The sequence below is a fragment of the Amphiprion ocellaris genome, chromosome 15 (genome assembly GCF_022539595.1).
Source record: "Amphiprion ocellaris isolate individual 3 ecotype Okinawa chromosome 15, ASM2253959v1, whole genome shotgun sequence".
NCBI lineage: Eukaryota > Metazoa > Chordata > Actinopteri > Pomacentridae > Amphiprion > Amphiprion ocellaris.
Genome location: NC_072780.1, coordinates 30,086,725 through 30,107,147, shown reverse-complemented (window position 1 = coordinate 30,107,147; position 20,423 = coordinate 30,086,725). Strand labels below are relative to the sequence as shown.

Sequence of the window (20,423 nt, the reverse complement as noted above, 5' to 3'; positions counted from 1 at the left end):
AAAATTATTATGATTGATTAAATGCTTATTATGTAATAGTCCTTTTATTATGATCCTTATATACTTCCTCACAGATGTTTCAACACTCCTTTGGGTTAAATAAGTGTTGAAAAAATAACGAGTGAACTTCCAGCAGTGTTATCGATTAAAGAATAAAATATTTGAGTTGTGGATTAGTAACAGTTTTACTTGTTGTTATGCTCTATATCTGGGGTGTCAAACATGCGGCCTGCAGGCCAAAACTGACCCACCAGAGGGTCCAATCCGGCCCACGGGACAACTTTGTAAAGTGTAGAAATTACAGACATAAACTGCAAACTGTAAATTTGTAAAACTATAAAATTAAAATAATTTCTAGACCATGACAAGTTTTTTTGATCATAAAATATAATGCAATATTTTGTCTTGTTTTTGCTGTTTTGTCTTTTTTTGTCAGACTTTTGTTTGTCTCATGTTTTTGTAGTTTTCTTTCTCGTTTTGTTTTTTGTCTCATTTTTGTCATTTTGTGTTTTGCTTTATTCATTGTTTTGTGTATCGTTTTTGTCATTTTGTTTCACACTTTTATCATTTTTTGTCTCGTTTGTGTTTGGTTTTTTGTAGCTTTTTAACTTGTAATTTTTTTGTCTCTGTTTCGTGTCGTTTCATTTTTTGTCTTTCTGTTTTGTCGCTTTTGTCGTTTTGTGTCTCATTTTTGGAATATTTTGTCTTGTTTTTGTTGTTTTTTGTCTTTTTTAAAGTAAAATACTATAAAATTCAGTTCCAGATACCTGTGACTGAAGGTTTTGTGACTTTGTAGACACTCTGTGATCTGTAAGTTGTAATGTGTAAATGATAAACTGAGGCATAATGTTGCTGAAATTGAATTTATTGTTCTTAACAAATTTCAGTCTGTTCATAATGCTTTGCAAAAAGATAATTCCTTAAATGTGAATATTTTCAGAATTCACTTTTTATACCCTAATACAAACGAAACATTTGGGATTATTTATAGGTTATTATGCTCTGATTTTACTGGTCCGGCCCACTTGAGATCAAATTGGGCTTAATGTGGCCCCTAAAATGAGTTTGACACCCCTGCTCTAAATGAAGCTTTCTGTGTATTTATTTGATTGATGTTCGGCAAAGAGAGGAGCAACATTTAGTCTGAATTAGTCACAATCAAACAGGTTTACATACAAATCCAGAAACTGCTTCAAAAACACTGAACTTCATCCCACAGGAGGACGCAGAAGTCGGTTCAGACTCCAGATGTGATTTCTGTTCCACTTGTGGAAAGAAGCTGTGGAGAGGAAAGACCGTTTGCTGGTCGAGCAGCTTGCAGAAGGTGTTCTGCTCTTTGCTTTGCCGGAATGAGTATCATCCGGACACCAACGTAGTCACGAAAAAGTGCTACAACTGCTTTCAGTAAGTTTACCACATCTGTTTTCATGCTTTAACGTTGCATTTGTGTAGCTGCATTTATATGAAAGGTACAGAACCAAATGCAACTCTGTAAAATACGCAAATATATCTTTCATTTTTAGCTGTGAGACTGCTAGTCTTGTTTTTGCTTGAAATAAAAGTTTTAATTTAACTAGGAGATGTTTTGATTATTTTAAGCTTCTCAGTTGTAAGAATTTGCTGTTTGTCTGTGCCTTATGTGATACAAATTGTTTCTGGACTGTCAGTTGAACAAAAGAAGCAATATGAGCCAATAAAAAAATAATTCAGCCACAGCTGTTGGCTCATGTTGACATTATAAAATACGCTGAATGAGTTGTCAACTCCAGTACAGTGGAGGAGGATTAGTAGAGAAGAACGTCAAAACATCAGCAGTAGTGACTCTTTCACTGAGCTAGAATGAAGCAAGTGCACATAAATTAGGTAAATAACATGTAGAAAGTACTGTTTTAAAATGATGTTTTTTAGGGCACCAGATGAACGCTGGACTACACTTTTGCTTGTCTAATGCAGTGCAGGAAGTCACTCTGAACCAGTTTATAAATGCAGAAAGGGCGAACTGTTTCAATGGGAGGGAGTCACATGCACTACCATACATGCATAATGTGAATTCATTCTCTGATAGTTGTTTGCTGCTGTAATGATGCCATTTTTTTAATCTTTAAAATCTTGCATTTTGCAGTTTTAAGAAACTGCATTAGTTGCATTTTCACTATTATTTAGCAGGCAACAACTTATTGAACCCTAGCTGATCCAGTAAGGAGCTTCTTATTTCTGAAACAACCATGTTGGAAGACATATCCTGTGGTTATTGCAAGGATGTTAATCTGTCTCAGAAGGGTCAAATTATTTATCTGCATCAAGCAAAGAAAACAACTAAGGAGATTTCTTCCAGGAACAAATGTTGTCGGAACAAATTCTCAGATGATCAAACTCAGCTTTATTGTCGGTTCTGCTACATGCGTACACATACAGAGAACTGAAATTGCATTTCTCTCTAACCCTAAAACGTGAAAACTAAACCTAAAAATATAGGATACAAAGATAACAACAATCCTAATCTACCTAAGGCACAAATTTAAGAGTGCAAATTGGCATTTTGGAGAAAACAAAGTGACTTAGTATCAAACAGACCATGTGCTGTTACAGTGCAGATCAGAGGTTATTGACCAGAGTTTGTGTATGTGGGGGAAGAGGGTGGTAGAGAGGGGAGAGAGTTCAGCTTCCTGACAACCTGGTGGATGAAGCTGTTGCTCAGTCAGCTGGTCCTGGTCCTCAGCAGGCTGAACAGGTTGTGGGACGGGTGTGTGGGGTCACCTGTAATGCTTAGTGCTTTGGGAGTGAGGCGGGTGCTATAGATGTCCTGGAGGGAGGGGAGAGAGACACCCACAATCCTTTCTGCTGCTTTCATGACGTGCTGGAGGGTCCTGCAGCAGGAGGAGGTGCAGGAGTCGTACCACGCTGTGATGCTGCTGGACAGGATGCTGTCCTGTCCAGCAGCATCACAGGTGATCATAGAAAATCAAAAGTAGAACTCACGGTTATGTTTCATAGTTAAAGTAGGAGCATTTCTACACGCACAATGCGAAGGAAACTCAAAGGATTGGGACTAAACAGCTGTAGTTCTAAGAAAACCACTGATCAGTGAAGCTAATCAGAAAAAGGCTTCAGTTTGCTAGATAGCATAAAGATTGGACTCTGGAGCAATGGAAGAAGGTCATGTGGTCTGATGAGTCCAGATTTACCCTGTTCCAGAGTGATGGGGGCATCAGGGTAAGAAGAGAGGCAGATGAAGTGATGCACTCATCATGGCTAGTTCCTACCAGCCTGTGGGGGTTAGAGTTATGATCTGGGGTTGATCAGGTTCACCAACGTTATGTTCCCAAAGAATGAGGTCAGCTGATACCTGAAGATACTGAATGACCAGGTCTTTACATCAGTGGAGTTTTTCTTCCCTGATGGCATGGACATGTTCCAAGATGATGATGCCAGGATTCATGGGTTCACATTGAGAATGAGTGGATCAGGGAGCAGGAGATGGATTGTCCTCCACAGAGTCCAGACCTCAGCCCCACTGAGAATCTTTGAGATGTTCTGGAGAAGACTTTGTCCGACTCTCTCATCATCAATATAAGATCTTGGTAGAAAATTAATGCAACTCTGGACAGAAATAAATGCTGTGACATTGCAGAAGCTTATAGAAACGATGCCACAGTGAATGTGTGTCGTTCTCAGAGCTAAATGCAGTCCAATGAAATATTAGAATGTGCGACTTTTTTTTGGGGACGGGCGGTGTATATGAACGAGTAGTGTATTAACAAGAAAATAATCTCCACCTTCGTTGATATTGAAAATAATGATTAACAGCAGCCTTGGGATTTTGTTTTTTCACATTTTAACACCAATTTACGAAGACCAAATGGCCATTCTTCTTTGCTTCATCCAAAATAACCATTGTTGTCAACCTGCTTGAGGAAACTGAGTTACTGAGCTGTTAATAGCTTTTTAAAAAAATAAAGCCACACTGTCTTTCCCTGTTTCTCTTTCGCTGTTTTCTCTGAGGTGTGAATCTCATTTCGATGTCTTCTTCTTCATTTCTTTAGGGAAATAACTCGACCTCAGAAAATGATTCTGGCTCCGGTGGACGATTCGGGAACGATGAAGGAGTTGTGCGGCTCCACGTGTCTCGCCTCCGTCAAATCCAGGAGGGATGCCGCTGCCAGACCTCCGCCACAAGAGGGACCTCGTTCAGAGTGCAGGATGTGCGCCAGATATAGCTACGTAAGAAAAATAGAAACTGATTATGTTTTTGATTTTCTTCTTAGCAACGGAGACCAGCATTTCTGTGGAACTATGACACGAGCAAGTATATCGACTCATTTGAAAAAGCATCTTAAAATGTTACTCAAGCAGCAGTAAACAGTCGATTTTCCTAAACCATTAACACTTCATTTCATTGGTAGTGAAAAGATTGTTTAAAAAAAAAAAAAAAAAAAAAGATTATTATTCCGGCCATCTTTAAGTGTTGAACATGTGAAAATGTACACTACTGTTCAAAAGTTTGGGGTCACTTAGAATTGTCCTTATTTTTGAAAGAAAAGCTGTTTTTTTCCAATGAAGATAACATCAAATGAATCAGAAATCCAGTCTAGACATCGTTAATCTGGTAAATGACTATTTTAGCTGGAAACAGCTGATTTTTAATGGAATATCTACATAGAGGTATAGAGGAACATTTCCAGCAACCACCACTCCTGTGTTCTAATGCTACATTGTGTTAGCTAATGGTGTTGAAAGGCTCATTGATGATTAGAAAACCCTTGTGCAATTATGTTAGCACATGGATAAAAGTTTTCATAGAAAACATGAAATTGCCTGGGTGACCCCAAACTTTTGAACGGTAATGTGTATATAGATCCATTATTTAAAAAAAAAAAAAAAAAAAAAAAGTCTTAAAATGTTACCCAAGCAGCAGTAAACAGTCGATTTCACTAAACTATTAACACTTAGTTTCATTTGTAATGAAAATACTGTAGCAGTAGTCAGATAGATGTTATTCCGTACATCTTTAAGTGTTGAACATGTGAAAATGTACACATAGAACCGTTGAACAGCTTTTTTCACATCTTCAGCAATAATTTATTTGGTATTAATTTACATTCATACAACAGCTGTGGTGTCTGAGTGCAAGTGAGGGTTATTTTCAGGCTGTATTAAAAAGACACTCAAGCATATTTTCCAATTTTCAGGAGAAATTTGACAGCTTTTTGATCATGAAAATGGTCAAGTACTCATTTCTCATTGATAATTTTCAGTTGAAGAAATAGAGCTCGAAGGCACAGAGGAAAAAGGAATATCGGGCATTGTATGTTCAGATTATAGTTGTTCTTGGGATCGATTTTCTGCTAGCATAATTCTGACTATAAAAAATTAGTTTCAAAAAGTTTCCCTTTTCATCCTCAGTGTAAATTCAACCTAAAACTGGACGACATCATCTACAAACTCTGTAGCGACACCTGCGTCATCAACTACCACAAAATCAACAACATTCCTCTAACTTACTGCGACGTCTGCGGCTCTTTCTGCCTCGACCCACGGAATACACGGAAGATGGACGGTGGCCGTAGAAGCATGTGCAGCGGCAAATGTGTGGCCAAGTTCAAAGAGGTACAGTATCAATAGAATCATGTGCTCTGTTGTGTTGCCAGGACGGTAAATTTTAAAGTTGATGACAACATTATTCCACAGTATTAAAGCTATAAACAGAGTTGTTGTCAAAATAGTCAGCATGTACAGATGGCAGGAGTCAGCCTTTCACAGCTCATGTCTTCAGTTGGAATTAGAGCTGAACAATTTGTCGATTGCACATCAAAATTTGTTTGAAACAGAGCAATTCATCTGTTAGCGAATGACATGGAAGACTGTTTAAGATTTGGCATTGTAGAAACCCAAGAAGATGTATGGTTCTATGTTGGCAACAGAGAATATTATTGGGATTTAGCCACTAAAGGGACACCATAACAAAGACTCCTGCAACAGTTAATGACACCTCCAAGAGCTCACAAATTGAAGTCTACTGAGTCTGTGCTCTTACAGCATCATTAGTTTCTAAAATTATTGTTAAAGCAGACATGTGGTAAAGCTGCACTAACAGCAAATGTTGTGTTTGTTGTCAGAAATGACTATTGGCTCAGAAAATTCCAAATTTGCATCCCTAATCCAGTGATATTTCACCTGATGTGATTATCTTGTGCTGTTTTTTGACAGTTTTGCAGTATTTTTTTGCTGTTTAACTATAGTCATTTATTTGCACATTAGGTCAACATGGACTGAAATTTTTTTCATATGTTGTAAACAGTCGTAGCATTTGAAGATAAGATAAGCTTTATTACTGGTCCCTCACTGGGGAAATTCACAGGTTACAGCAGCTGGATACAGAGCAGGCAAAAAGAAGCACAAGAATTACAAAAAATACAGGGCTAAAAAATGAAGATGTAATATTAAACAAGAAATGCACTCAGAGCACAGTACTCTGCCAAGGCTGTCCATTGTTCAATATGACATTGTCAGAAATGCAGCATTTGTTTATTAGTTGTTACATTATGATATGGTGGGTTTACATATGTACAGGTTTGGCATGGAGGATAATATACCCATAACTCTGTTATTACAGTCAAAACAACGTTATTGGGCGGAAACAGCCAGTGTTAAGCATATTATTAAACATGAAAAGCTGTAAAAGATCAGTGTTATATCTTGTTGACTGATCTGGAAGAGTTGTAAAGGGAGAATACAGTTGTACATTTTTCCCTTGGGTTGAATGAATGTTATGAACAAAGCATTTGTAGCGTAAACACAAAAAGCAATATGGAATAATTTCACACATAGTGAGATTTGCACTTGGTTGTTAAATAAAATTGAAAGCTGCCTGATAATAAACATGAAGTGATCCTGTGCTGCATCTCACATTGATCCTCGTCTGTTTTTCTTGCAGAAAGCTGAGACTCAACGGCTTTGCCTCATGTGTCAGACGTCTCATCTCGTGTTGGACATGATTGAAAATATCAACAGCGAGGGAACGTTGGAGTTATTCTGCAGCAACAGATGCATGATGGTCCACAACGCTCAGACCTTCACAGTGTCGGGTAACGTAGAGTCGCTGCATTTCCGGAACAGTTTATTTTCTCCTGCCCACTGACTTAATTTGCTCTGCAGCTTTTAATCACAAATACAGACTAAGTCCTGAGTTCTCACAACAGTTTTTAAGAATAAAGCAGAGACGAGGCTGCATTTAGCCCAAACATCTTTTCCCCATGCTCCTATCTCTTCACTAAAAAGCCTGTCAGTGTGAAATAATGTACATGAACTTTAATTCAATCTACATTCTTTACTATTTTCTTTATTTACAACTGCTTTGATCTCTGTAAGGTTTAAAAATGTCTTCAGTAAAAAAGAAATGAAGAGTTCATTTGCAAAAAACCATAAACACCAATCTGGAAGAAGTGTGTTGAGAGTTGTAATGAATACTTCAACAACTGTTGTGAGATCCAACATTTGTTTTCATTAGGGCAGGGACTTTAATGCGTTAATTTGGATGAATTAATTACAGAAAAAATAACACATTTAATTGCACCTTTCTCAGTTGCCTAATTTCGGGACACCAGTAACACTGATGAACACTCCAGCCTGGTAAGTGGCAGGAATGAACCTAGAGTCTGTTTTGCAGCTGCGAAGAAGAACCACAGGACGCACCAAGTGAATCAGCGACAAGAAAGATTGATGAACAGTGAAGGAAGACGAGACCACATTGAACTTGTTGAGCGGAAAGTTTTCTTTTAAACATCTTCCCGATGGCAGCTTGGATAAAAGCGTGCTTGTGTGCAAATTGTGAAACAAAGAGTTTTCTTATCGCTGCAGCACTTAAAGCCGTCTGTGAATGTAGTAGAGAGATAAAAAATGCAGATAAATATAAATGAAACAAACATTTTGGTTGTTTAAGTTATTACACTGTCTTTTAATAACTTAATTAAAAGACAGACAGATTTTTAAAAGCAAATTTATGGATAAAAATTTATATTCTTGAAAAAAACAAACTCAAAAACACACCATTTACTAGACCCAGAAACTATGAAAATAAAATGAATCTGTGCGGTGGATTTTCAACTTTTTGAAGGTCCTTGAACTACTTAATCTTATGTTGTGTTGCCATACAGTGGGAAAACCAAACTAAATCTAGGCTTTAAATCATCAAAATCACTTTTTCATATATGTCCCGTTTTAAAACTTTTTAAATTTGAAATTAAAACCACGTATATGCCCATTCATTGATCCATCTGTCAACCAAAATGTATTTGAATTTAAAAACTTTGCCTAATATCAATAGATATTGCTATTTAACAAAAATGTGATTAATTGCTATTAGTTTATTACAAAGCCTGTAATTAATTTGATTTTTTTTTTATCGCCTCCTACCACTAGTTTTTATGTAAAGGACGATCTCTCCTATTGAAAACTGCGGCTGAGCTGATGTTTCTGGTCTGTAGGTTTCCCGTCAAAAGCCGACAACTCCTTTGAGCCAATCAGCGCAGCGCATTTATATCACGTGATTCAAAGATGGCGGCGCATAAACACGCTACTCTTCGGGGTAAAAGGTTTCTAGACTGTTGGATTTAATCAATTTAACCATGGAGAACTTTGGCCAAACAGAAGAGGCTGTTGCTTTAACGGCATCTGGACGCGAAAAGAAGAGGAAACCGGATGAGTATGCCCGTAACGCGGCGAAAAAAGCGCGGTACCGCGGAGGAGTACCGACAGTAGCCTGTTCGCATAATTTAGCTAACGTATGCCAGGCGGCTAAGTTGTCTGGTGAGGAGGTAGCCTACATTAACAGCGTCCTTTATTCGACGACCGATAAAGTTAAACAAGATGCCACGCTGCTGTCTTACATGGACATCCTGCCAGTGAAACGTAGAAGACCCAAAGTGGACAATCTAGCTGAACAAAAGACGAGGGAGCTGACTATCAAGTACTTCGTCCTGACGGAGACGCAGGAGAAAATCCAAGTCTGCAAACCGTCATTTATGAGCATGTTTTGTGAGTATTAAATTACATTGATTCCTATGATTATGTTTAGGACAGTTTTCTGATTGTAGGCATTCTTCCTGGACCTCAGTGCTCTTGGTTTATACAAGCTTTATGCGTACACATTTCTAATAACATACTGCTACATAGTACTAATTCCAGTTTAAGTCTTTAAGTTAAAAAGTCTACAGCCCTCTGTACTGTCACACAGGACATTTATATCAATCCCAGTCATCTTATATTAGTTAGAAAATAAAGCTTTTCATTGATAGCTTTGCAAGAGAAGATTATGAGGGTACATTAGAGACATTATTAAGAATTACCATGCATACACACTACTGAAACACTGTAATACATTCAACTGAAAAGCATTTCACTTGTATATGTGAGAGCATGTCAGTTATAGGGCCTGACCGACAAGGAATTTTTTAAGGCAGATTCCAATATGTGTCAGAAAAAAATTCTGATAACCAATTAAAAAAAAAAAAAAAAGAATGGATAAAATAACTTTTTTTTTGGTCCGTTAACGCTTCCAACAACAAAGATATGAATTACAGGCAGAACATTTTACTGTTTTACAATACTTTGTTCTTGAGTATTTATTTGACTTTACAACAGAGAGGAATTTTCAAGTACAAAAACATGCAACAAAGCATTTAATCTCTGGGAAATTATATAACCTTAAAAAAAGTCAGTCTATGAATGAGTTATGAAATACATCTGGTCTTGTATTTCTTGTTGCTGCAAGTTAGAGGTAGTTTATATATGTATGCTGTGTATATACAACAATGAGTGAAGTTACTGGCAAAACATTATTTCTGCAGCTCTCTGATGCCCTTTAACGTTAAATCACATTTTCTCTACTCCATTATTTTCTGTGCTGTGAAGTCAGGACTCAATTGAACCTAAATAAAAAACAAAGATGCCTTTCTCAGATGTCAAAACATGTCATCTTTGACAGAGTTGCATTTTAAATATATAATGGTCACAAATAGTCTGACACTAATGTTCCTCCATAACACACAGTGAGTTGCTGTTACAGCCTGGGTCACGTTCTAGTATTTTCTGACAAAGTAAAACTAAGAGTGACATCATGACGGTTGCTGAAGACAGTAATGTTCATCATTTTGCTAAATAAACCTCACCCTCTGCGTTCAGATCACTCCTCCTTAAATGTGCCTCAAGACACAGCTGACAGAGTGATGAACGGTCCTTCTGTACTCTAAAATATTTTGTACGTTATTTCTGCAGTTACCAGCTTTTAAGCTGTTAGATAATGCTATGCTATGTTGGCATCACCACAGCGATGTTATTGCTAACAAACAGACAGGGAGTATCTTAAGCTAGGTTAGCACAACTCTAGCAATGCAGTGTAAATGAAAAGCATGACCGATGCAGCGAAGCACATGTCACTCGTCATGACACATGGAAAAGAGAGTTAAACTGATACGGGAGACATGGTGAGTCATTATTAATTTCACAACGTCGTTATAAACTTACCTGTCAGGAAGCTCCGCTCAGCCCACTCCTGTAATGTTGCCTGGCTGTAGCTTACTCCTGTACATTACTGAGGATTGAACGGAGTCACACCTCCATGTGTTGGACAAATGGCACAAGGACATCATTCTGCGCGACTCCGACACTTAACAGCATTTACTGTTTTGTGAGAAATTAAGAATATATCGGTGTTTTATTGTCAAGACTCGTGCCAATGATGATTATTTTAAAAAGGGCTATAATCGATTGGACCCTAGTCAGTTCTATGTGTGAGAGTGTTTCAGTAGTTTGTTTGCATGGTAATTCTGAATAGTGCCCCTAACTGCCCCTCATAGAAGGCAGTGTGTTCACAGAGTTTATTCTGTAATTACAGGTGTTAAGAAGGATCGCCTCAGCAACATTGCAAAGTACTGGATGCAGAAAGGAGTGCCAATGCCAGAACTTCGTGGGGGTGCTCGCAATACAGAGGAAAAAGCAGCCAAGAGAGAGGCCATCAGACGTCACATTCAAAAACTCACCTGTAGAGCGAGCCACTATGTTTGCTGTGGTGCACCTGGCAGAAAGTATCTTCCTGCCAATTTGAATGTGAAAAAGATGCATGAACTGTTCTGCCGTCAAAACAAGGAGCAGATTTCATACGCTGAATATTATAGCGTATTCATGTATGACTTTAACCTGGGTTTTGGACACCCAGCAAAAGATGTTTGCAGCGCCTGCATTAAATTTCAGCTGAAACTAAAAGAACTCTCAGGTGAAGAGAAATGCAGAGAATCTGCCTTATTTTTGTTTCGTAGGCAGAGAGGACGCCGATTTTATGATAAGATTGCTGAATCTTTCACAATTTTGTTTGATATGATGCAGAATATGGTGCTGCCGAAGTCACCCATTGGGCAAATTTACTATTCAAGACAGCTGTACCAGTGTGTTTTTGGTGTTTTTCTCCATCACGGACGTATTCACAATCAGAGAAAAGAGGACATTCATCTCTATTCATGGTTAGAGAATGAGAACAAGAAATGTTATCTAGGTAGAGTTACGGACAGTGACCTCTGTGAGTATAAAGACCTGAGGCTTTTCTCAGATTTCTGTGGGCAGAACAAGAACATTAGTGTAGTAGCTAAAATTTTTGCTCCGAGGAAGCAAAAATACATAGAACTAAGGATGGAGTAAACTTATCCAGTCCGTGGTTATAGTTTCATGCCCTCTGACCATGTCTTTGGTCGTTTGGAGCAAGAGATTAGGAAATAGGACACTATACTGCTGCCATCGAAATACCTGGAAATTATGCACAAACATGGAAACGTACATGTGTTCGGAAAACATTCGCAGTGCTATGACTTTAAAGCTGCTGCAGCTAAACACTGCTCCTCCACTCAAGCCTTTAAAATTAGTGGTGACAAGGTATTGGAAATCAGCGGTGACAAGCTAGGCTTTAAGCAGCAATACAGTGGTGACTTCTGTTCCATGCTCTTTTTAAGCGTGGTAAGAAGTGGGAAACCTTCAAACCAGCTCTTGCTCCAGCAATAAACTGTGTAAAGGAGGCAAAGAAGGCTGAAGTCCAAAACCTGCCAGGTTGAAGTTGGTAAAATAGTCCGTACATTCTATGAGGATGCCTTGACTGATGAGGGACGTGATGTTGGCAAGTTCAAATGTGAAAAAAATCTATTTGTAATAAAATTAGATTTTTTAAATTATCTCTGTTTTGTCATGTCATTTCTACTGAGTCAAATCCATTCAGCTTCAGCTGGATTGATATTATCTCAAGGAAACAATAAAAAAATAAGTTTAAAAGAAAGTTATATTTTTGCAAAGGAACTCTTCAATTCTCCTGCAAACCAAAATTATTTTTCAATTCATGACCATTTGACAGACGTTTTACTATGTTTGTGTAGAAAAGAGGAGCCCATCGCCTGAAGATGTCGACATTAAAGAAGTGAAGCCATCGCTGCTGAATTTGGAATGTGTAAGGAAATGTTTAACAGTAATGTCTTCTGTGATAACTGTAAGGCGAGGATTCAGAGTGATGATTCTAAACCAATATGAGCACCACAGTATGAATATCCTCTCTGGCAATAAATGTGAAGTATGCTAGTTTAGGAATGTGCTAAATAACACCAGAAGGCTTTAAAACAGTGAGGCGTTTCTTCTCAAGATTGATTGTTATTCATTCATTGGTCACAAATGTCAACAAACATTACTGTGTAATAGATACGTCTGTTAATTGGAACCACAAGTCTGTTATGAGTACTAACCATCTAGTCCATGTTTTTTCTCACTTTTCATAAAGATAAAAGAAGAGCCCATTGATGAGGACTACTGCCAGATTCTCCCAACATCTGTTTCCAATCAGGACATCAAGAAGGAGCCAAATGTGGCAAAGGTAGGAAACACTAGTTCACTGGAAGCTGATGAACAACCTGCATAAAACAATGCAATGGGGTAAACAATGAATGGAATAATTTAAGATGGGCCAACATGGGTTTCCGGGGCCAATACTGATTTAAAAAAAGACTAATAAACGATATTTAGAAGCAGCATACATTTAATGTTACATTTTACCACCATGTGATAGCAGAAAATTACCTATTCATAACTGGACATATTCAATATTGAGGATTACTTCAGCTGAATGTGTGCATCAAAAGCACAATATTTCCATTTAGTAGTGCTTCATGCAGTGAGTGGAAGTATACGGAGGAGAAAAAATATGGAAATACAAGAACCTTAACCCTCTGAATTCTAAAACCTGTTCTACATGCCGGTGATTTTTTTTTAACCCTTAGATGAATGAGTGATTGGACCCTACACTCTCCCACAAGTGGGTCAAAAATGAGCCGTATAAGAATCAATGTGTTTTTATGTCATTTTCTGTTGTTTTTGTTAATAATAATTAATATTATTGTCTGTATTATATTTTTGTCCACACAAGAATGACTTTATGTTCGAAATGTGTTTATTTTTCTCTAAACAGATTTTGAACATTTTGATAATTGAAAATAAAGAATATTACACAGAACAGCAATAGAAGAACATCAACATCCATTTTGCTGACATTTTTCCATTCTTTTCCTCCAGCTGTGCACGTCCTATTGTATATTAGCAGTGACAAAGAGCTTGGGGTAGTAATAGAAATATGACAATTTATTTAAAAGTTTAAAAATTAACTTAAAAATGTGAATAGAATTATATCCAAAACATGTTTTTTGAGGAATAGCTGGAAAATGAAATGATAAAAACTTTTAATTACAAAGATATTGCAAGAAAACAAGCTCACTGGGTCATTTTAAAAAATAAACTTTTTACCAAATCTTGGCTTAAAATTATATTTCTTCAAAGTCATTTTATTTAACATCTCATTTCAAAATCTGCCTAAAATAACCTATACGGTCTAACCAGAATGTGTAAAATACAAAAAAAATAAAAAATCTGTCCTCTTCTTCACGTGACAAAACTTCAGTTACTATTCTGCTGATCTGCTGGCAGCGTATTAAAATTAAAACTGTAAGGAGTAAAAATATCTATAGTATGTAGATTCATAATTCTTTTCCAAATACTGGTAGCAACCGTAGACATTTGGAAAAATATTTTTGTCATGGATTCCATTTTTTTTCATTTCTGTATAATTAAAAATTCAAAGAAGTTCAACTTCTGTTTTTTTAGTTTTTTATTATTTCTGACATTTTAGCAGTGTTATATTGTACATAAAACATTTGTGAGTTCATTCTCCTTCCTCATGGTTCTGTTTCCATAGAGGTGCAGGATTTAATGTTGCAGGAAAAGAAAAAGATCCCACAGTGAGGAAAAATGTGGCAGGAACAAAAAACGGCCTGAAAATGTGGTTACTCTAAAGCCACTGCTGCAGTCGAAATCCATCAATCTCAACATCAGTTTCTAAAATGATCAGAATTTTTGAAATATTTCTGAAACATAAATCCTGTTCACGTCCCTCTACCTTAAATATTTATTATTATATATTTATATGAAAGCAGTACAGAACAGATTTGCAAAAAGAGAAAGTAAATGTAATTTAAAAGATCTTCATAAAACCAAGATTTAGGCCAAAATTAGTGGAACGTTGCAGTTCTGTGAAAGAGGTCCATTTATGGAACAATCTAGACGAGGAATCACACGCAAAATTTAAATATGTAATTAAAACTAGCATATTATTAAAATACAAAGAAATGGAGTACAGTTGTATAGTGTTTGTTCTGAGAGAAAACTTGATGTGAGTGAGAGTGGCTGAAGTCATTTTGTTGTTTGTTTTTAACGCTCATTATAAACTGATTGTTTGATATGAAGGGGGAGATTACATAAGTTTATTCTTCTTTCTGCTCCCATTCATTCAGAACTTTGGAAACTTATGTTTTTGTATTGCATTGAATTGCTTTTTTCTTTTGTCAATGAATGAAATAATAGCTAACAGTTTCTAGATATTCTGTGTTTTACTGTCATTTGAAGTCTCTCAAAAGCTCCTTTGTGGCTGTGCATCATGTTTCTGTTCTGGTTTTGACAGGAGGACTTGAAGATCGGCTCAGTTTTCTCTTTGAACGGAGACTCCAAACCCACAAAGCCAACTCTGACCCACATGGATCTACCGGCGTCCTGCTCCAGCTGCAAAAACGTTCTGATGGACGGAGAGACTGTTTATCAGAGGAAAGGCCACCAAGAAATATTCTGCTCCTCGTCCTGCCTGCTGAAGTTTTTCCAGATGAAGTCAGTGAAGAAGACGTGCCACTTCTGCCTTCAGTGAGTCATCCAACATCCTCATCCTTCAGCTCAGCTCCATCTAAACATAGACGCTGAATCAAGTTGTAGATTTTGAATTGCTCTTCTCCTTCCTCGTTCTCTCAGGGTGATAACGCAGCATCAGGACGTCCTCCAGGCCTCGGTGGATAACGAGGGGACTGAAAAGGATTTCTGCAGCCAGACCTGTCTGTCGTCCTTCAACTACAAGAGCAGCGTGTCGAGCAAAATCCCCGTCGTTCCCATCGCATCGCATTCACAGTGCAGCATGTGCAGCAGATACTGCATCGTAAGAGACAGGAGCAGCTCCACAAACATCTGATTTTGTTTCCCAGTGATCTTAACCACAGTTTCTTTACACTTTTTTGTAAATATTACACAGAAAAACAAACAAACAAACAAACAAAAGCATCTGCAGCTCACTAATAAATGCTCCCTTCTCTAGGTTTATGATTTAAACTAAAATGAGACTGAATTCTGTCTTTTTGTTTATCCTCCCGCAGAGTAAAAAGGAGATCATACAGCAGGGCGTCGTTCATAAAATCTGCAGCGAACCCTGTTTCCTCCGTTTCTGCAACATGAACAAGTTGTCGGTCTGCGTTAACTGTCGATCCTGCAGCAGCTCGCCACTCACGCTGAAGATGGAGGACGGAAACAAAACACTGTGCGGCGCTGAGTGTCTGGTCCAGTTCAAGCAGGTAAGAACGTTCAGCAAGTAACATCAGAGAATGTATGGAAGGAAGATTTGTGCACTTTTGATTTCTGTGGAAAACAAAGAAACTTATTTTTTTTAAAGGCAAGTAGTGGGTTCGACTAAATTTTTAGTTTATTTTTGTGGAAAGTCAGAGTTAATGGACTAAATTAGGTCAGATTGTTTGGTACTGAGCCGCCCAGAAAGAATAAAAATGTATTATTTATCTTCCTGCAGAGTCTACACAGTGTTTTATTTTGAAAAACAACTAGATCATCTTCCATCTGTGCTTGTTTCCCGAACTTGACTGTCAATTTTTATGGTAAATGAAGCCGTAGATCTAACCTCTACTAAAATTAATAAAAAACAAACGTCTTTGGAGAGCTTCGTTGAAAAGAGGGAGAGACTGAGACAGAAGTGAGTAAGAAGTAATTGCATATTTAGCAATAAAAAGTAATTGGGTCATTCCAGAATTGGAGGACGGTTAGAGCGTAGACTGAATTTTTAATGTATAAAATAGAAACATAAAATTTTCCCTATCCATCTTTACTCAGTAACCAATAATGACAAAGTGAGAACGCGGTTTAGAAATGTTTGCAAATTTCTTGAAAATCAAAAACTGAAATGACTCATTTCCAAAAGTATTTAGGTCATTCCAGAACTGGAGGACATTTTACATCCCACCCATCAAATATCAGATAATCCATGTACAAAATACTAAAACATGCAGTTGTTGTGTAAATTTACGTGTCTTGAGAAAAAAATTAGAAAAAACTAGGAGAAAATCGTGTTTGAAAATACTTTTTAAAATACCAAATAAGTCTGTAGTTTCCCCTAAAATGCCATTTTTCTCTTGTTCCACCCCTGCTGACCAAATTAAATCTCAAATAAAACAGTTATAATAAAATTTAAATCTCCTTTTTTTGGTATTATTTTTCTCATTGATGTCTCTTGTAATTGTGGAGAAAAAAATTTTAATCAACATAATATTTAAAGAATAATTATTATACGTGTCTCACAACATCCCTGTTAGCATAACCTTTGTAGCTAGTAGAAGAAGAAGAAAACAGTGAATCACATGAAACGATGGAATTAAAATCATCAGTTTTCCTAAAGAATGGTCAGAGCAAAGCTGTGTCCACTATTCTAGTTTTCATATTTTCATAACATTGTCAGGCTTGATTGAATGTCTCACTCTACCTCATATTATCAGGATCAGACTAATTCTTTTGACTGTTTTCCATCAGTCAGTTTGTCCTCTTGGTCAGCAGTAACAGCAGCTAAATATCTAGCTTCTACTGCTGAGAAAAAGATCACATTAGCATGGATTAGCAACCCTGTTACTGTGATTAGAGTAGGGTTAGCAAACAACACAGAAAACATGGAATAAAAATGCTACCATTGATGTGGAAGCTGAGCCAATCAAGCCTTTGATAGTTTATTACCTATTATTGATGGATATGGAGCAGAAAATTGTAAAAGCGAAGGTTTATTTTTAAGGAATTTTGTTGCCCAAATGTCCTCCAATCATGGAACGACCCAATTTCATTTCGTTTAGGACAACAAAAAAAAAGAAAAGAAAAAAGATAAATGTTTGTTACGTGGACGATGACCGGTCCACAGAAAATTGTCTTGCTTGAAAAAGGTTGGAGACCGCTGAATTAGGTGATAAATAAGTTAGAAAAAGGCAAATACAAGGAAAAGGAATGTTTGCCCCACAAGATCAGGTGAAAACTTATATTTCATACACATAGAATTTGCTCATTGGGACCAAGTTGGTGATTTGACTTCAGATTTTGTCTTTTCTTCTGATTATTTGACAGAAAATCCAAACACCGCAGCCCTGTGCGATGTGCCACACCTCCAATCCGATGTCAAACATGGTTGAACATAGAAACAGGGATAACGTGGTTGAGTTTTTCTGCTCCTGCAGCTGTGTGATGGCGTCAAAGATCCAGGCCGTCAGTGCTTCAGGTACGATACAGCTGCTCTCCGTCTTTGGTTTGCTCTTAGTTTTTAATTTACAGCAAAGATTAGAAACGTAATGGAAAATGTTTTTTAGAAATGCTTTGGAGGCGGCATAGTTTTCCCTGAAGGTGGCGCTCTAGGCTACATTACACAGAGTAGAAGAAGCCGGAAACAAAGACAGTTGTTTGCTAGAACCTTGAAGAAGAAACAAACAACTTGGAATGAAGCCTTCAGAAACTGTTGTATCTGGCAAAATAATTATTCCTTTGTCTCACCTGCATCATCCGTGTTTTATGTTGTCCAGAGTCTGTAGAAGCAGAAACAAACAATCAGTCGAATGTTTGTGACATCAAACCTTCTTCATCTCCTATGAAGTGCATCAAATCTGTTTGGAAAAAGTCAAAAAGCCTCAAAGGGGCATCAAAATTGCAAAATGGAAAACATTTTTTCAAACTGTTCTAAATGTAATACTTCAAAATGCTCAAAAATACACATTGTGGTAACATGACAGCTCTACGGTTGTTTATTAAATGGCTGTAATATTTGCGTCTCTGCCATTGACCAAGTTTTTATAATTAAACCTTCCCTTCCTCTCAGGAGCCTCATTGAATTGTGACCACTGTGGTAAAACCTCAGTTCCCGCATGTCATCTCGCCATGTCAGATTCCTCCATCAAGAACTTCTGCACTCTAACGTGTGCAATGGCCTTTAAGGTAACATGTCAGACCTTCTCATTCAATGGTTTTTATTTGTTTTACCGTAATTATGTTCCACATTGTAGATTAATACCAAAGACATAAAAACTGGTAGAGGTAGTCTCCTGGAATGGTTTTGAATTCACAGGTGTTGATTCAGTTTGTGGAACTACTTCTTAATGTGTTTGAGAGCATCAGCTGTGTTGTATACAGGTAGGGTTAGTACACAGTTGATAGCCCGTAATCCCTGTTATGGCAAGAATCACCAATTCAGTAAAGAGAAATGACAGCCCATCATTACCTTAAGACAAGAAGGCCAGTCCATCTGGAAAATTTCAAGAACTTCGTTGCAAAAACCATCAAAGGCTGTGAGAGAACTGGCTCTCGTGAGGATGGCCCCAGGAAAGGAAGAGTTAAAATTCATTAGCGTTACCAGCCTCAGAAATTAACAGCACCTCAGATTAAAGCTCACATACCACCATACACCAGGTTAAAGTTCACATGCAGTATGATGTTAGCCAAGTCTTATTCTAACTACCTGACCTTATTTATTATCTTGTATAAATCTAAAGCTTCTGCATGTTTTTTTGCTTTTCTGTGCCCCAGGAGAGTGAGAAAGACTTGGCTGCTCCAACTGACCCGGCAGGAGCTTCTAAACCTCCAGAGAAACTTCTGTGTGCTCAGTGTCGACGTACCATCAAAACTACACCTAAAGTCATCCAGAGAAAGGTTTGATAGCTCTGTTTTTTAACACAGAGAGATCCAGCTCATGTAAAGTTGGGACAAAAGGGGACACATGTTGTGTCAACAGCTCTAAATACTTAAGCTTCTACTGCTGAAATGCCTTCAGGGAAGATGTAAAGCTAAACCTGTCGATTGTACAGTTTTATTCGGACAATGTTGTCAGTTTAGAGTTTCTAGATTATGAATAGAGAGTTTATGTGGACTGTTTTTGTGTCTTTGTGCAGGACAAGATGAACTTTGTGTGCAGCCTGGCCTGTTCTCAGGAGTTTAAAAAGGCCAACAACATCACGGGAACCTGCGAATACTGTAAGAACGTCAGGATCATCAAGGACACCAAGAGGGTCGAGGACAAAGAGTGCAACTTCTGCAGCGACAGTAAGGAGACACCAGAACATTTGTAAAGCTGGATTGTGTTGGAACTTATCAGGGCACATGATGGTGTTGCACAGCATAAAGATACTGGAAAGTGTCGGCTGTTAGAAACTGGACTCATTTCATTAGTACTCATACTTTAAGAATGACAGTGTTTTAATAGAAGCCGTATTTCTGTGAGTTGCATTGATTGAGCTTTTGTCTTTTTAGTGATTTTTTTTTTTTTTTTTCTTACCAACAGGGAAAACATTTTTGCTGCTAACAATCAACAGATATTCAGTTCAGCAACACCAGTTAGAAATGATCAGCTGAATTTCTTAAGTGGGAGATTAAAATGTGCACTAAAGTTCTGCTACAAGGATTTAACCTTTTAGAAGCCACAGTGTGACGTGAAGGAGGAAAAACCATGTTAATAAAAAGTTCCTTTAGTTGTGGTTGGTTATGAAAATATGTGACTACATTGTGGTACAGTCCACTGTAAAAAAAAAAAAAAAAGTTTAACTGTAATTTTATGAACAATTTTAACGTTATTTTACAGATTTTTTTGAGTTTTGTTAAATTACAAATACTGTCTAGTATAACCATGGAAAAAAAATGTAAATTATGTGTTAGACATAAAAAAAATAGACCAAAACTGTAAATAATGTCCACATCAAAAACCTGTATTTTTGGGCGCCCGTATAGCTCAACGC

At 37.3% G+C, this 20,423-nt stretch overlaps 3 protein-coding genes across 8 annotated transcripts in view; 2 read left to right on the top strand and 1 right to left on the bottom strand.

Moving 5' to 3' along the window:
* si:ch1073-513e17.1 (sialin) overlaps positions 1 to 3,672 on the bottom strand; it is a 193,501-nt gene extending 189,829 nt beyond the window's left edge. Inside the window, exon 1 of the mRNA XM_055017608.1 lies at positions 3,347 to 3,672. The gene's annotated coding sequence lies outside the window, so the exon portion shown is untranslated. The remainder of the gene's footprint in view (positions 1 to 3,346) is intronic.
* Positions 1 to 20,423, top strand: part of LOC111564494 (zinc finger MYM-type protein 4-like) — a 73,103-nt gene that overhangs the window by 34,070 nt on the left and 18,610 nt on the right. For all 6 annotated transcript variants that reach the window (XM_023264111.3, XM_055017598.1, XM_055017596.1 and 3 more), the window contains 13 exons: positions 1,220 to 1,404; positions 4,044 to 4,221; positions 5,404 to 5,607; positions 6,935 to 7,085; positions 12,411 to 12,481; positions 12,806 to 12,898; positions 15,032 to 15,264; positions 15,370 to 15,550; positions 15,765 to 15,959; positions 17,776 to 17,926; positions 18,518 to 18,633; positions 19,222 to 19,344; positions 19,584 to 19,734. In XM_023264111.3, coding sequence (XP_023119879.2) covers positions 1,220 to 1,404; positions 4,044 to 4,221; positions 5,404 to 5,607; positions 6,935 to 7,085; positions 12,411 to 12,481; positions 12,806 to 12,898; positions 15,032 to 15,264; positions 15,370 to 15,550; positions 15,765 to 15,959; positions 17,776 to 17,926; positions 18,518 to 18,633; positions 19,222 to 19,344; positions 19,584 to 19,734 — 2,032 coding nt within the window. The remainder of the gene's footprint in view (positions 1 to 1,219; positions 1,405 to 4,043; positions 4,222 to 5,403; positions 5,608 to 6,934; positions 7,086 to 12,410; positions 12,482 to 12,805; positions 12,899 to 15,031; positions 15,265 to 15,369; positions 15,551 to 15,764; positions 15,960 to 17,775; positions 17,927 to 18,517; positions 18,634 to 19,221; positions 19,345 to 19,583; positions 19,735 to 20,423) is intronic.
* LOC118469885 (uncharacterized) lies at positions 7,092 to 12,212 on the top strand. Its single transcript, XM_035945377.2, has 2 exons — positions 7,092 to 9,033; positions 10,892 to 12,212. The coding sequence occupies exons 1-2, from the start codon at positions 8,625 to 8,627 to the stop codon at positions 11,686 to 11,688; spliced, it is 1,206 nt and encodes a 401-aa protein (XP_035801270.1). The 5' UTR covers positions 7,092 to 8,624; the 3' UTR covers positions 11,689 to 12,212.

What these genes read in the sequence shown, in the direction of transcription:
- LOC118469885 (XM_035945377.2), top strand. Translation starts at nt 8,625, where the DNA reads ATGGAGAACTTTGGCCAAACAGAAGAGGCTGTTGCTTTAACGGCATCT. An exon ending in GTCATTTATGAGCATGTTTT is followed by an intron (nt 9,034 to 10,891) that starts GTGAGTATTAAA and finishes CTGTAATTACAG; the next exon opens with GTGTTAAGAAGGATCGCCTC.